General features: G+C 40.7%; 2 protein-coding genes across 10 annotated transcripts in view; one reads left to right on the top strand and one right to left on the bottom strand.

Annotated features, from left to right (window-relative positions):
• Positions 1-758, top strand: part of LOC105075742 (uncharacterized) — a 95,188-nt gene extending 94,430 nt beyond the window's left edge. For all 7 annotated transcript variants that reach the window (XR_012510388.1, XR_012510389.1, XR_012510390.1 and 4 more), the window contains one exon: positions 161-758. The gene's annotated coding sequence lies outside the window, so the exon portion shown is untranslated. The remainder of the gene's footprint in view (positions 1-160) is intronic.
• LOC141579217 (zinc finger protein 532-like) overlaps positions 1-16,389 on the bottom strand; it is a 75,630-nt gene that overhangs the window by 41,211 nt on the left and 18,030 nt on the right. Inside the window, exons 4-11 of one of the 3 annotated variants that reach the window (XM_074374445.1) lie at positions 16,050-16,158; positions 15,568-15,666; positions 14,455-14,531; positions 11,757-11,904; positions 11,290-11,405; positions 8,541-8,749; positions 7,587-7,675; positions 12-3,879 (exon numbers count right to left, since the gene is read on the bottom strand). In XM_074374445.1, the coding sequence (XP_074230546.1) occupies positions 3,558-3,879; positions 7,587-7,675; positions 8,541-8,564 (435 nt within the window). In that variant the 5' untranslated portion in view covers positions 8,565-8,749; positions 11,290-11,405; positions 11,757-11,904; ... (1 more) ...; positions 15,568-15,666; positions 16,050-16,158 and the 3' untranslated portion in view covers positions 12-3,557. Of the gene's footprint in view, positions 1-11; positions 3,880-6,082; positions 6,379-7,586; positions 7,676-8,540; positions 8,750-11,289; positions 11,406-11,756; positions 11,905-14,454; positions 14,532-15,567; positions 15,667-16,049; positions 16,159-16,389 lie in introns of those variants that run through there. The other 2 variants (XR_012510387.1, XR_012510386.1) reach the window with 2 other exon arrangements.

Below are 16,389 nucleotides of genomic sequence, written 5' to 3'. Positions count from 1 at the left end.
ATGTTGTGTGATACATTTCAAAACTGCATTGACATTTTATTGTTAATGTGAACAGCAAAGGGCCATGCGTGTCTTTGGATAGACTCTCTTTTCTGCACCAGGAACACAGGGTTGGGATGTGGACATGTGACCCCAGCATGTTCCCATTCTATCCCTGCAGGTCCTGTGAGGCATCGACCTCCTCTCTCTTCTCTGCTGTGGATGGGGCCCAGCTCAGGGTCTCCATCAACACTCCCTGAGACCCCGCCCTTGGGAAGTGCCCGGTCATGGCACGATCAAGATGAGGACTTGCACTAGAAGGCACAGCCAAGACTTTGATCTTATGGAATTGGCGTTCTCCTAACAGAAAAACGGATGTGTGTGTGTGAATGTTGCCTGTTTGCCATCCATGGAGCCAGCGGCTCCCATGCCATTCCTCATACGGCCACCAGAGGGCCGTCTGTCACTGCTTCTGAGAAACAGGCTGCTCCATTCCAAAGTGGTCCCTTCCACTTTAGCCTTCCTCAGAAGAAGTTTTAGAAACTGAGGCTTTCTTTAAGCAATAGGGATTTGCTTTTCTTCTTCCACCTCGTTTGGAAGCTAATGTAAATCCACTCCAATTCACAAAAAGAAGGTGAGCCACTGAGTGGAAATTGTCCCTTGGGATACACAGACGTGTCTCATCTGTGTCCAGCCCCCATGTGTGTCCACCTCTGTCCCTTCCTCTCTCCCTCCAGCTGTCTGTACATATTGATTTCAATAAAACACTTTGACAATCAGTGTAATGCTGTAGAAATATTTTAAATTGTGTTGTTTTTTTGTATGTGTGTGATGTGGATCATTGAGTGCAAGTCCTCTCCTCACAGGACAGTGGGGTTGTCCCTGGATCCCTAGGAGACAATTGAAGCAGGGCAGTAGGCCTCAGTGGGAGTCACTCACCAGGAAAGCTCTCCTGCTCACCACAGCCAAGGTGGGTCCACACTGTCTCCTATGCTCACAGCACTGAGTCTCCTTTCCCCTGGGGAGCTCTGCAAAATACCCTGTGTATCCTGAAGGAGCATCACGGTCAGAATCATGAACAGTGATGATAAGAAACTTGGGAGAGGGACAGGTTATGATTTTAATTACCTGATCCTCTGCCTACAGCAGCTTTCCCTGTATTGTGTTCTAACCAATGCTCAGCCACCTGGGAGCAGAGTCTAGGCCTTGTTTTCCAGTATATTACAGGTCTCTAGTCCAGCGCTTGGCCAAGAAGACAAGCTCGCACTCCTGAATGAATACACTTAGGAGGGAAGATTGGACAGATTTGCAAACGTATTTGAAATGGAGCCTCTCCTGGAGCTGTCCAGACAGGAGGTCATCATACATAGGCACCTTCCTCACCTGCCAGGCCCTTTACTCCTGAAGACCTTCCCACAGAGCCCCTCAGCCAGGACCCACATGATCCCAGGGGTCGCCCAGGTCACATCTCACCTTCTGCTCTTGCTTCTGTTCTCACTTCGCCCCCACCTTGATTGTCCCTGAGGTCTCAGAGGACACCTTTAATTCCCTCAGGGATCCAATATCATAAAAATAGATCGTATGGTCCTAAAGTTCCTTGCTGGGACTAAATTAACAAATCAATCACCACATGGAGAAACACAGCTGTGCATGACTACTGCAATGGGTGTTTGTCTTCAGCTTTCTCAGGGGTCGGGTGATGGCTCCTCTAGGCAGTCTGAACTCTAGAACAGGTTCTTCTATCTTCCACTTGGGGCTGGGAACCTTGGCATCTTCTTTTATTTCCATTTCCTACTCATTGGTGGCTTCTGTCTTTCCTTTCAAGTCAGGATCCTTAATACCATGTGTGAGCTGGATGTTTCTCCAGCATCAGTCATTTCATGAAGGCCCACCTGGAGTCTGGGCAGTGCGAGCAGGTGTAAACCTTCCTGATGCCTTTGTGTTTGACCCGGTTGTGAGGGCAGAGGCTGAGGGGTGAGCTGAAAGATTTTTCACACTGGTGACAGGGGTGATTCCTCATTTGCTTCCCGTGCTCCTTCCTCACGTGGGAAATGTCAACGTCTCTCTGTGTGAACAGGTGGTCACACCCCAACACATACACCCAGGACTGGCCACTTTTTTTGTTTCCACTGATTTCTTCGCAGGTGGGGGATTTCTTTTCCAATTTCTCTTTCCCATTCATTGATCTGGTGTCTTCTGTGTTTTGATTTGCTGAATTTTGAGTTCCAGGCTTAATGCTCAAAGGCAAGTCTATACCCAAGTTTGGAGGCCCTTCCATGCTTTTCAGTGTTCCATGCATAGACGTGATATGGTCCATCATGAGTTGCTTCTGTGCATGTAAAAGAGAACAGTCTGGACACTTGAAAACAGGCACCTTCTGGTTTTCAATGTGCTGGTCAAAGTGGCGATACAGCAGGATTTGCAGGGTGAATACAGTGTCGCACATGGAACACTTACTATTCTTGGCTCTCTGATCCTGATGCCAGGGTGCTGTGTGTAGGCATGGGAATGTGCACTTGGGGCAGACTTAAATGCCACTGGACAGATAGGACACTTGTAGAGGACTTCACAGTGAGAACCTTGAATGTGAGACTTCAGCGTGGCCGCATCAGAGGAGACAACATTGCAATATGAACATCGAAAACCAACTCTCACGTGTAGTTTAGACAGTTCTTGGTGACGTGGGTCTGGAAGTGCACTGACCTGCAGGTGGCCCTGCACTCGGGGCAGGTGCAGGGAGATTTGTGCTGATGGATTCTCTGGTGGGAGGCGGAGCTGCACTGGTGAGGAAGCAGCATCTGGCAGACAGGGCAAGTCTTTTGTCCACTCATGTCTGCAGCCTGCTGGACGTGGGCAGCCAGCCATGTCTCATCCTGGAAAACTTCATTACACTGCAAACATTTCAGACTACGCCTACAGAGCTTGGTGGGTCTTCATCCGGAGGCATAGCTGGAAGGATGGGTGAGTTCAAAGGGGCTGATGTGACTGTCCCACTTATGCCAGATGGGATTTATGTTACAGTGTGTGTGCCGGCCCCACGGAGCTCAGCAGAGTGGGAGATGAAGCAGGATACTGGTTGATGGAGAAACGAGCATTTGACCTGCTGGCACCGGCTTCACCATCAAGTGGGAGCCCTGCATCACCTCTCCCTTCTCCTGGTGCCCACGGGCAGGGGACGGGAGGCTGCACTTGTTGTCAGTAATGAGGTTCCTACTACAGTGGTTGCATGTTACTTCAATGCACACACTGCATCTGTCCTAGTGTTGGGTCAGGCTCTTTTCAGGGCAAAGGAGTCCCCATACTCCAAGCACTTGTACCCATGGGTTTATAATGTGATGCACGCGTTGGCAGGAGGACTGAGCTTGGGGATGTAAGCTGGGACTGAGTTGACGCCATGCAGCACCTTGGTGAAAGCTTCCACCACAGAACTCTGCAGGGAGGACACTGCCAGGACCCATGAGAGCTTTTAGGGTGGCTGCGAGGCCATGGCATTGATTATTGCCTGTTTTATTTGCTGCTGAGGTGTGGTGAGCACTTGGCAGAGCTCAGAGGTGGCCTGGGTGCCTTGAGGCAGAAGGTTAAGTTGGCAAGGTGCAGTCTTTGGCACAAGTTTGCATTGGCCAGGCTGGAGCCCGGCACCACGACAGTTTCTGCTGGGTGGCACTGGCGGCTTTAAAGATGGAGCTGCTGGTGCTCTGAATGGAGGCAGCAGATATGACTGTGTCTTTGACCATCGTGTTGTTGGTGAGCTTCACGTTAATGACTTGCGAGCCAGCCGTCTTCAAAGCTGACACCAGGAGGAAGGCGGTCACCACAGGCTTGATCGTGACCTGTTTGGGCGTCAGCTCGGCAGGGGCAACAGCGTTGGTGATGACCACTGACTGCACAGGTGTCCTGAGGCTGGAAGGAAAGGACAGTGGCTGAGGCTGGAGATGACAGATGCGACATCACGGACACCACCATGGACCCCGTCTGCTCTGAAGGCTTCTTTCCAGCATCAAGATTATCTTCGGAAAAAAAAAAAAAGATTATCTTCGGGCAACACCCTCATCACCATCCCCTTGATTTCCCCAGAAGATGTCTTGATGGTTTTGGTGCAGACTTTGGGGATTGCTGGTGTCAACCCTGCAGAAGAGGAGGGCGATCCCTCGCTACTGTTCTCACTGGAGATGCATCTGGCTGCTTGAGGGATGATTTTTCCATCCCTTTGGTGAGACTCTGGGATTTAGGAGACTTTTCAATGGTTCTAGGGCTGTCATTTACTTCTTTGGGTAACAGAGAGGACCCCCAGCAATTGGTCACTGGTTCTTCAGAGGAGTTGGAAGCAGCCTTTTTAGCACTGAGGGCTGCAATCACAGCTGTACAGGAGGAAAGCCTGGAGGATGGCTTGGTCCCTGCTGGTGCCACACCACCAAGGGAGCTGTCATTCTTTTCAGAGCTCAGCTTCCCCTCGTGGACCCTGTTTTCAAGCACCGTTTCAGAGATTTCCTTCAATTTATCACCCATTTTTCTGACTTTAAAAGGTTCATAAACAGATTTATACAATTTGTCTCTATTTCTCTCTCAACAACTTTGTTTTTATCTAGATTGCCTGATGTAGAGATTCCAGTTTTGCTTAAGCTTAAGATGTTTCCCATCATTCATTAGCAAGAAGCAGCCAGACTATATATAAACTTATCTGTTATAAGAAAAGTACATGGCCTGTCTAAAACCTGTTCTATTTCAACATATTTTAAAAATGACTTAGAAGTTCATAAAGAATAAAAGAAAAATCTCTTCTAAGGGTGCTCACCTATAATAAAAAACACAAAAGAAAATACATTGCCACAAGAGGAGGAGGAACAGGGAAGTTTCTGACTTGATTTTCCTTCACAGGGCAGGAGAGGAGAGTATACGTTGCCCCTCTTAGGAAATATGCAGCCAGCCCCCTCTCTCCCTCTTCTTTATTACTGTCAAGGTATTTTTGGAATTATAAATAAGCAAAATAATGATATGAATAGAATTTCAGAAAAGATCTAACAAATGCATTGCTAACATAACCGTGTGCTAAGGTACATGTTGTCAATCATCCACAGTCTAAGTGACCCTTCCCACCAAAAGCCACCACAGGCCCCCAGCTGGGAGGCAGAGCATAAGTTACTCCTACTGAGTTAACAAGTTTGCAGCTAAAATACTGAGAGATTTGTCAATCTTTAAATGTCTGTATTTCTAAAATATACTGCAAAGTGGAGAATATGCTGTAAGGGCAATAGCTATGGTCACTGCATAAGGAAAGGAAAGCCGGATTTAAGAACGTCTTTGACCAATTTCTAGGGAAGGGGCTGAGACCACAGCGGTGGGGAGAGAGGGGGCTGAGGGGTCTGTGCGGGCTGCTCAGTAGAGAAGCGCACTCCCATCACACAGGATAAGGGATCAGATCCTGGGTTCTGAGTGAAAGCCTCTCAATAAGGCAAATTCATCCTCTTCTGTCACCACACTGCAGAACACAACATCGTGAGTGGCTGAGGGGTGGGAAAGGGAGTCACAGCATTTATTTTTAAGCAGCCTGCTGCAGGTACAAACAGAAAAGGTGGGAAACAGCGTGGCCTATTTGGGAAATTTAGAAAGTGCCAAAGGGCTCTGGCAGAGTTAAAATTTGAAGAATGTAATTTTAAGTTTGGGGTCTTGCAGCAGTAAAGTCACCATTGCCTAAATGGTGGTAAGTCAAGAAAGACTGGTGAGAGAGGAGTTATGGGATCAGACGTGCTCTTAAGGAAGCTAGCTGTGGCGGCGGCAATGGCGTGCAGGACTTCAGGAATGGGGAGTCATGAGAGCAGCAAGGACAGGAAGGGCAGAGAGGAGACTGAGCCCTGCAGGACGTCAGGTGTCCGGGGGGTGATGGGAAATGACACCAGTATCTGCCGGGCCAGGCAGGCTGCCCTCACCACAGAGCAGCACTTACTGCGCAGAATCACCTGCTGTTCTGTTTCTTTTCCACTTAAGCATCGGGCAAACCAATCTCCTTTACATTTTGTTCTATCAGATAGCTTTTTGAGGTTAGTCATAATCATCCCCATGGCAACAAAGACATCTTAGTTTCTATGAATTCACAACACTTCCCACAACCTAAGGACCTTATGATCTCTTTAGAAGCAAGAGAAACATAGATGAATAGGAATTTATTAACATAGGAAAGATGGCCCAAAATAAGTCACATTTGATAATAACTCAATTAATTTTAAGAACGATTATTTAAGAAAGACCATGACCGAAATCTGGGTGTGCGCAAAACACGATATCTAAAAATCTTTAATTTACATAGCATGCCCATCGGGTTCCTTTGGGGGTGGGGGGTGCTACTGAAGGAGCATCTTCTTTCCGTTTGCTTGGCATGTGTTTCTCATTTGCCCTTAAAAATCTCTGGATTTTAAGGAAATAAGAAAAAGAACTGAGCTGAAAAGATCACATACTGGAAGGGGAATAAAGAACTTGCAGGGTCGCCAAAGCCATACTAAAAACACTGGCCTTGACCCTGAAAGGGCTGGTGCCACCAAGTGCCAAGATGAAGTGGGCAAGTGTGCATTTAGATCAGAGCTTGACTACAATATAAATATGAAGAGATGGACAAGAATGATTCAGAAAAACACAGGATTCAAGACAAATGGGTACAGGGGGAAAGCAAGGCAATGTAGAAAAGTTGATGGCAAAATTGAAGAAATGTGAGAGGGTTGATAGACGCCCTTCAGATCATGGTCTTTACTTCTAGTCCTCCAGCCTCAGAGAAGAAAAACTAACCACCCCACTATACAATAGACCTCCCTCCACTCTTTCTTGCAACCTGAATGCCCCTGGCAGCTAAGGGGGAAAACTCTCCCTTTTATTTTAAAATCTGGCTCTTCTACTGAGACTTTCTATTAAAAAATATCCATATGTTTCCCCTTTTAAAGGAGACCATCCCAATAGCCAGAACCTGTCCACTTCTGTGCTGATTCAGCCCAAATGTCTAGACACTCACATACTTCTCATAGTTAAATCACGATGATCTAAATCTCACGTAGTAATCCCATTTCCCTGGCCAGTGGGTAGATCAAATTAAAGCAAGTGAGCCAGTCTTGGCCAAGGCACGGGGAAGCCTACTTTTTGCAGTGGGTGTGCAGGGGTCCTAGGGGAAAGAAACCATTGCTCTTACAAATAAACATACGGGAAGAGGTCACCTTCTTCCACTGGACATTAGTTAAATAGACAAGTCACGTAGCTAGAGTCTGCACAGGGCCGTGAAGACAGCTAGCAAAAGACACGATGACATGCAGGGGACAGCAGAGTGTAAAGACAGAAACTGAGTCTTTGATGCTCTCACTGAGGCTGGACTTTTGCACCTGAAGCCAGTTGAGCACAGATTGTAGCTGATGCTCTCTTTGACTTCAACCAAGGGCACAGTGAATCCATTCCTCCATTAGCCTGGGAGTTTCCTTATTAAACCCAATATATTCTTACTTTGAAATGTATCTTCTAAACTTCACCAAATGTGAGGGGGTAAGCAAAAGTCTTAAGTTAATTAGGTAATGATATGAAGCTGTCACAATGGAATCTTTTTAAGACACATAAAACAACACTGAACTATTACTTACTGGACTCTCTTGGCAGAGACACCCAAGAAATAGTGCTGTGTATGAGGCCACGATGCAATCCTCCATGTGTTTGCCAGCATGCTGAACAGCTGAAAATATTTAAACCAAAAACTGTAACAGTACATTAAAACACACATGCACACACAGACACACAAAATCATTCAAGAAACCAACACCTCTGTTAGTCATCTTTCCTTCAGAATGGCTAAACATCAATAAATGACGCTAGGAAAATGGAATATCCACACATATCAACAAAAAACAACACAAATGGAAGAGGACCTTAATATAAGAGCCAAATCATAAATCCCTTAGGAGAAAACACAGGACTAAATCTTTGTGACCTTGGGTTAGGAAATGGTTTCTTAGGCACAACAACAAAACCACAAGTGACAAAATAAAAAATAGGTAAGTTGGACTTCATCAAACTTAAAGCTTTTGTGTTTCAAAAGACACCATCAAAAAACTGAAGACAACTCACAGAATTTATCTGCAAATCACATACTTGATAAGAATCAAGTCACTAGAATATATAGAATTCTACAACTCAACCAAAAAATGACAACTCAGTTAAAAATATGGGCAGAAGTCTTTGAGAACTATTACTGTAATTTATGACAATAGCTCTCAGTTTACAAAGTGAGGCCAATAAAAGAATCCCCAAGTTTCGGAAGTATAAAAACCTTTAGGGGTCATATTATTCAGCTGCTTCTCCTTACAGATAAGTAAAGAAAGAGCCAGGAAAGGAAAGCAGACCTTGCCTGCACTGGACACATACCTTCCTCACTGCTAGGAAGCCTGTGAAGAACTCCCACAAGCACTAAAATATCAAAGCTTGTCTGTACTGAACTAGAGAGGCCATAAACATAGCAACATTATAACAATATATGAATTAAACATGTTTTGGAGGAAAAAGAACACATATGTAATTTGAATACATCAAAATAAACACACCTGTATTGAGGTCAAGTTCTTCATCGTCTTCCTCCTCCTCCCTGTTTCTCTTCCGTACCATCCGTCTTCTCAGTTGACGCCCGCCGCATCTCTCCACTTCTTTCTTGCCTCTCTCCACTCTCATCATGCTGAGTGGTGGGAGCGTCTCTGATCAACTCATCTGTTTTACTTTCTGCCAACTGGGCTGCTCTCTCTCGCTCAAGGAATAGCTGATAAAGGTGATTTTTGAAGATCATTAAGAGAGATCACCAACCAGCATGTATATATGCAAATTTGTCTCAATTTGCTTTTAAATACTACTAATCCTAAGAAGCATGTTGTCTGGTAAACAAGAGTAAATATCAATAAAAGCCCTTGGTCTTCATCCAACTGAAGGCCAAAAGTATAAAAGCTGTTGAAATTCAATCAATCAAATTAAGTGTATCTACTAATGATGCAGGCATTCTGTTTATAAGACTGGGAATCTCAACACTTTTTCTTAATTTGGATAATATTGAGAGGAAATTCAAACAAATATACAAATCAAAAGTTAAAAGAATTAAACAATTTTTAAATCCTAGCAGCCTGGATAAATTAACTGCAAGGAAGAAGGTACACTGAATAAAACGTAATACTGGGGGAAAGCAATGTGGCTTCTTTAAAAGGAATTTAAAGGGATAAAGAGATAAGCAAGAACCAGTAAAAGTAAAAAGCTAGTTCTCAGAGAAACACCTAGAACTGGATCTCAACTAGAATACTTGACAATGGAAGTACAATTGTCAATGGAAGGACACACCAAAAACTCTAAAAGGGAACCCACTACACCTCTTGCCTTCACTCCCTTTATTTTCATGTGCTGGTGCAGTGCTGAATGTACAGAAAGCATTTCATATACTCACTGATATGACTGGGGAAACCCAAAGTTACTAATGACAGCTACCTGAAAACCACAGGCCAAGGAGATCTCAAAAATTTGCTAAATATTCACAAGCATGGCATATAAAATTTAATACCCTCAAGAAAATAAAATTCCAGCTTTATGTGAAGCAGTGTTTCTTAAAATTGGTTCCAGGTTCCCTAGGGGTCCCCCCAAATCCTTTCAGGGAATGTGTGAGCTCAAAACTGCATTCATAAGTATACTGAAAGTTCAACTGACTCCTTTCATTCTCTCACAACTAGACAGTGGGAGTTTTCCAGAATCTACATGCCACGTGATTATGTTTATATATCAAGTGGCTAATAGGATGAGTACTTGAATTTTACAACTTTTTGCTTTGACTCCTAATTTATCAATAGATAAACCACACATAAACAAAAGTTACTTAGTATGCCCAATAATTATTATAATGTATACTTTATATCACATAAAAGTATACAGAATAAAGAAGTCCTGAAACCCAAATGTTTGAAACGGAATGATTAGGCTCCTAGTTATGACTGAAGAAAATGACAAGTTCTTGCAGGTTATTACCTGAAGACACAGATCAAGCATGTCTAGTTTCAGAAAGGCCAAAAGGATTAACAGGATAGCAAAGGCTTTGGAAAAAATGGAAAAAAAAAAAAAAGGTTCATGATCACTTCTGAACATGTGCAAACTGTCACTTAAGGAAATGACAAAGGTAGCTAAGAACTGGCAGAAAGTATTATATGGGGGAAAGTAAAAAATAGTAACACCCAGCACTGTCAAGAAGCAAAAACCCACATACAGTTTTACAGGGGAGTAAAAATCAACTGACGAGGGAGTATGTGATTGGGGTGGGGCAAGTTGGGGCATCAATTTTAAATATACATACTGTGACACAATTCCTAAGCCAGGAAATTACTCCAAAGACATATATACTTTCAAAGCTATGCTCCAATATTTAGGTACACACAGTCCTGGGCACAGATCAGACCAGTAAGTAATGCTGGAAGACTTGAACCAGATGGGATAAAGCTAAAACTTGATTTGTAATTTGTTGTTAATAATCTACTTTTGATTCATATACAATGAGGCCTTGTTTCTGCTTTTTGATAACAATGCCTAAGGAGTGATTACAGTAGTTGAAAACAGTCAGCAGAATAAGTAATGGCACACATTCTAACCCAGTGTACCTCTTCTCTCACTGACCAGGTGAGAGAGGAAGAGGAAGAAGAAGAGGAGGGGAGGGAAGGTATGAAGGAGGGTAGGTAACACCTGATAAATAAACTGGACAGATGTAAAACCTGAAGGTGTTTGTTTTTAACTGGCTGCTTACCTGCACTAAAGCCTGAATTGCATGGACTTGTCCAGCCATCCTTAAACTACCATCTCCCTCTCCACTACAGAAGGAAGAATCAAAAGAACATGATGCTTCCATGTTGATGAGACACTGCCAATTCTGAGCATTATACTCAACTAGATTTACCAGTAGTCCTAAATCCTACAAAAGGTAAAATATGCCTGTTGCCACAGGTGAGAATTAAAACAAGTGAATACAATATACAACTTTTACTGACAGCTAGAAAACTAATCAGTGTGCTATGAGCTTCAAAATGGTTAATAACCACTTTTTAATTATAAATAATGGCCATTCCAAAGAATGATTTCACCACTTTTAGTTCTCATATTCGTTATTTTTACACATGGCCCTTCATGGTTCCCTTCTGTACTGTAAGAATTATGTTCATAGGGAGTCAACTGAAACCCAAAGTATATTGAACAACTGGTTCTTAAATTCAAAACTAAGATGAAGTTTTTATCATCTTAATAGATCAAGTACTCATTTCTGAAATAGTCATTTGAACTCACCAGCTTTTGAATAGCAAATCTCTGCTTCTCAGGTAGGTACTTTGGAATCTGAAGCACACAGTTCATCACTGTGCCCATCATGCCACCCTGCTCTCCTGTTGTGGTGCTGTCCCATTCTGAAACAGGGAATGGGAAGAGGATAAAGGTTGTTATCATTTTTATGACACTGACAACTAATATGTATTAATACAAATATTAAAAATTAAAAATGTATAGCTATTCCTTTATTGAGATACACTGTTGACAATAATTTTTCTGAGCTGAGCTGGTTTTTAAAATATCAACTGATAAAAGCAGTTAAATCTATACATGAGTAAATGAATTACATGATGGCAATTTTAAAATGACTACATTAAGACAAGAAGAAACAAGGCGATTAACTTATTTTTACATGTAATACAATCTTTCAGTGAGAATATATGTAGAAAATATGACTGATGTTTATCATTAGTTAAATTGAGCATCACCCCAATGATGTCCCTCACGCCGTCTTCCACTGCTTTGCCCAGGTGATTAGTGATATTCTGGGGAGGCAGAGGCTGACTGTCAGGTAAACATGTACTGTTCTCAGCACGGTTATACTGCTTAATGAATTCTTCACAATGTTGTAATGCTCTTAAGACAAAACAAAATAAAGACGGTTATGCTAAACAAACATAGTTATACTAAGAATTTCTACCTCCTTGGACCTTACTGTTTTAAACTTGTCATAAATGCTGCTAAATTAATTTTTTTTCTATTAAAGAACTTATAATGTATTATCTACTCAACTGTGTACCAAACATGTCTGGTAATCACACTAGGCGCTAAGATTTTACGAAAACTTGATACTATTAATTTTTCCAAGCAAAGTTAAAATTATAAACTCAATGCAGAGGTTTATAACTTTACTACCCACAGCTGCCCGCTATTTTACCAAAGTCTCCAGCATAACAACCTACCACAACATATCCCCAAACAAGTTAAACTTTTAAAAGCTAACACTGGGCACTTCTGAATTTCATTTAGATGTTTTTTCATTTCAAATGTAAGCTCTTAGCGTAGGTAAAGAATATTATTTATATTAATATTGCATAATAACCTTGTATAGATAAATATTAAATACTTCCTAAACATCAGAACAAATCATATTTTTTATGGAGGTACTGGGGATTGAACCCAGGACCTTGTGCATGTTAAGTGTGTGCACTACACTGAGCTGTACTCAAACCTCACATCATATTTTTTAACATGAGGTCATTGAACTGACATGTCTCCTGGCATCATCTATACCCAAGGATTCTCAAGATGCTACCCAAAATAACAAAGAAATGTCATCTTTAAGTGGGTCTAGTATTTCTGAAAATGCTCTTTAAATTGCCATGTCCATTGATTTTAAAAAGTCTATGAGAGATGAACTAAGCTGACTCTGTCGGCCAAACCTTCATGTATTATACACCACACAAAACCCTTAAAGAAAACTGTACTATATCTCATTGCTCTCCAGCTGCTCCTTAAAACATATTCTCTGGTTAAGAAGTGGTTCCTTGTGTCTAACATGAAATAATTTGTTCTTTAGAAGTTTGGGGATGTTCACCAGAATGACCATGCTGTTACTGTTAACTCACAGGCTTTAAGGAGCACTGAGTTAATAAATCTGCTGGGAGGTGAGGTGGGAACAGCAGGAGAATATTTAATTGTTCAATATGCTATCCCTGCATTTATCAGGGTTCTGCTGAAAATTTCAAAAAGCCAGATAACTGGTCTTTCACAAACACCCAATTCTGACCTCTACTGCCACTTCTAAGACATCTGATGCAAAGGTCCTAATTACAAAGGTTCCTAACCATCTCCTCTTAGAAGGCATGTGTCAGGGGTCATGTCAAATATACAAAAGACATTTTCAAACTAAGAAACAGATTTTAACTTGCATGAATACACTTTGGTAAGGGAGAGTAAACTTGATTACAGAACAATATGCCTTAACGGTACTAAGTGTGATGTAATTTACAAATATAAGACAAAAATAGATGACAAGGAATCCTACAGATAAAAAGCAAATCTATTAGTAAGTAGAGACTACTAGAAATTTGAGACTATTGGAAATCTGAATAATGACTGCACATACGATAATATTAAGCAATTAATAATTTATAAGATATGAGAATGATATTGTGGTTATATTTTAAGAGTCCTCTTTTAGAGAATATATACTTAAGTATTTATGAATTAAATGATTTGAAATCTATAATTTGTTTCAAAATAATATAGAAAGGGAATGGATGGGTAATACATGGAAACAGGACTGGCCACGACTGCTGGTTATTCAAGCTGAATGACATGTACAACAGGGGTTATGATGCTACTCTCTACTTTTATCTCCATTTGAAATTCTTTAAAAATAAGGGGTTAAAAATAGATAAACTTGAGTCAGGCTGAAGTGGGTATTTGCTACTATACTAAGGCTGTTGAACATACATCCAAAGACAATAAGGAATCACACAGATTTGAAGTTTGGGGTTCTTTTTACAAAACAGAGATCCATGAAAGGTTAATCCCTGAGGTACAGGTATTGTACTGGACAGGCCAGAGGCCAGAGAACCAGGGCAGCAACATCAACAACCGGGATAGAGACGTTAGGAAGAAGCAGCTATAATGAGCTAGAACCAGGGCTGGAGATATACTTGGAAATTTTACATGCACTGAGGAGGATAAAATAAGGTTATTTGCAGCCACACGGATGGACCTAGACATTATCATATTAAGGGAAGTAAGCCAGAAGGAGAAAGACAAATACAATGATACCACTTATATGGGGAACCTAAAAAGATGACATGAGCCTATTTACAAAACAATAATTACTCACAGAAGCTAACACACCTAGAAACTTATGTCTTTGGTAACATGTAGTTACCAAACGGGGAAGGGGAAGTGGGAGTCATAAATTAGGACTTTGGGATTAGCAGATACAAACTACTATAAACAAAATCAATAAACAACAAGGTCCTACTGTATAGCACAGGGAACTATATTCACTAGCTTGTAATAACCTGTGATGAAAAAGAATCTATGAATTGATATCTGTCTATCTATAACTGAATCACAACGCTGGACACTAAAAACACAACACTGTACATCAATTTGAAAGGAAAGGAAAAGAAAGCATGACGTTTCAGAAAAACTTACTTAGCTGATGAAACAATGAGTTGTGAATCTTTCTATGCTCTCAAGTAGCTTTGATTCTCTGGATTACGCACCATTACCTAAAAGGAAAAATTTTGAAATTTTGTGGCAATTCATAACATTCATTCATTCATTCATTCATTCACACATAACACACAGTGCTCCAGAAGACATAAACATCAGGAAGGATGATCAGCCCTTGTCTTCTAAGGGAACAACAACCCGTGTGTCCTTAATCGAAAATAGTACATCTATTGCTTTACTACCAAATTAAAACATCACTGTTATAACTGTGTGTTCATAATTAACATATTCTGTGCTATAAATTCCTGGTAATCAGTTACCAAGCACTTTACAGGTCAGAAAAGAACAATCACTAATTTAATAAACAAACTGTTAAAGTTCTTAACGTAGATTCATCTAGAATTCTTAAAAATTTTATATTTACCAAATGTACTTGAAGCACTCTAGAAGAGCCAAGGAATAATTTCCACTTCATCTATGCCAGAAACTTTTCATTTACACTAGATCATTTTCCCACAGATGTTTCAAAAAAATCCCTTGCTAATCCAGTCTGGCCAACACACAGCCTATGTGTCTTGAAATTCACTGCCAACATAAATCCTAATATACTCTGAACTTGCTTCAGTCATTCAGAAAAGTCAAAAAACAAATATACTTATGGCATACAGTTCAGTAGTACTCTTCAAAACCAAATATTATAATAAGCTGTGATCATAAACAATGTGACTGAAACAGTAGTTACATCAAGAAAGTTACTATTTAAAAAATTAAACAAAACCCTGACTGCATTTAACTATTACCTTCTACAAACAAGTTAATATATTTAAGCAGAAGTCCACATTAAGGAAAGAACTATAACATTTGGCAATATGAACAAACTTGACACGCATGATTTCATACGGCACAACACACAAACAAAAAAAACTACACTGGTCATTTAACATGTAAACTTTGGTTGCTCAAAGAATGCATTACAATTTCAACTTGGATTAGCAAAATAAAACTCAAGGGATGTTCAATATAAAACTATGACAGCCTCACACACAGAGTCATATTTAAGATTAAGTAATTTCCCCCAATATTTGTTCATACTTTTACTTTCTTAAACTCATAAACATCTCTCTGCTCCCCATAGTGAGGCCATTAGTTTCTGTTCATCTTCATCTCTACTTAAATGGTCCACACCTTTCACTAGGAGAAAAGAAATGAATATACATTAGCATGTCTCATCACTTCAATACTTATCCCCTTAACTAACATATAAAAGCCATCTGTACACATGCTATGAATATGCTAGAACTTCTCTGAATACTATTTATTCTAAGTTTTATTCTGTGAGATGTTAAAATATGAGGCTGTAATTTATTTTTTTATTTCCATAACTCCCCCATATCACACTGTTAATGGCTTTATTTTTAAAAAAGATTTTCAAGATGGTACTAAAAAGAACAGATCTTTTCAAACTGACGTCATTATTCTTTGAAGTACATGAATTTTCTTCAAGCTTTAAATAATATATTAAAATGCTTTATATATATATATATATATATATATAAAGGTAATATATATATTACCTTTATAATATGATCTAGACCACTCCAAGAGCCAGAGTTCTTCTTTAAACAAGTCTCCTTCTCATTTAGAACTAAGGGACAGTAACATGTCCATAGCTAAATGTCCAGCCTGAAAATCGGAAACACCATTAAGATTATTGATGCACAACAAGAATTCTGAAGCAACAACTCTAGAGATTTTTATTAAAAAAAAAAACTGCATGCTACCAGCCCATAGTATTTTGGGCGGTTGTGTAATTAGGTTTGTTTGTTGTTTACTATTAATTTCTTTTTCAATGGAGGTACTGGGGATTGAACCCAGGACCTCATGTATGCTAAGCATGCTTTCTACCACCAAGCT

Source organism: Camelus bactrianus, chromosome 11 (assembly GCF_048773025.1).
Source record: "Camelus bactrianus isolate YW-2024 breed Bactrian camel chromosome 11, ASM4877302v1, whole genome shotgun sequence".
Taxonomy (NCBI): domain Eukaryota; kingdom Metazoa; phylum Chordata; class Mammalia; order Artiodactyla; family Camelidae; genus Camelus; species Camelus bactrianus.
The sequence above is the reverse complement of the archived record's forward strand: the minus strand, read 5'-3'. Positions and strand labels throughout refer to the sequence as shown.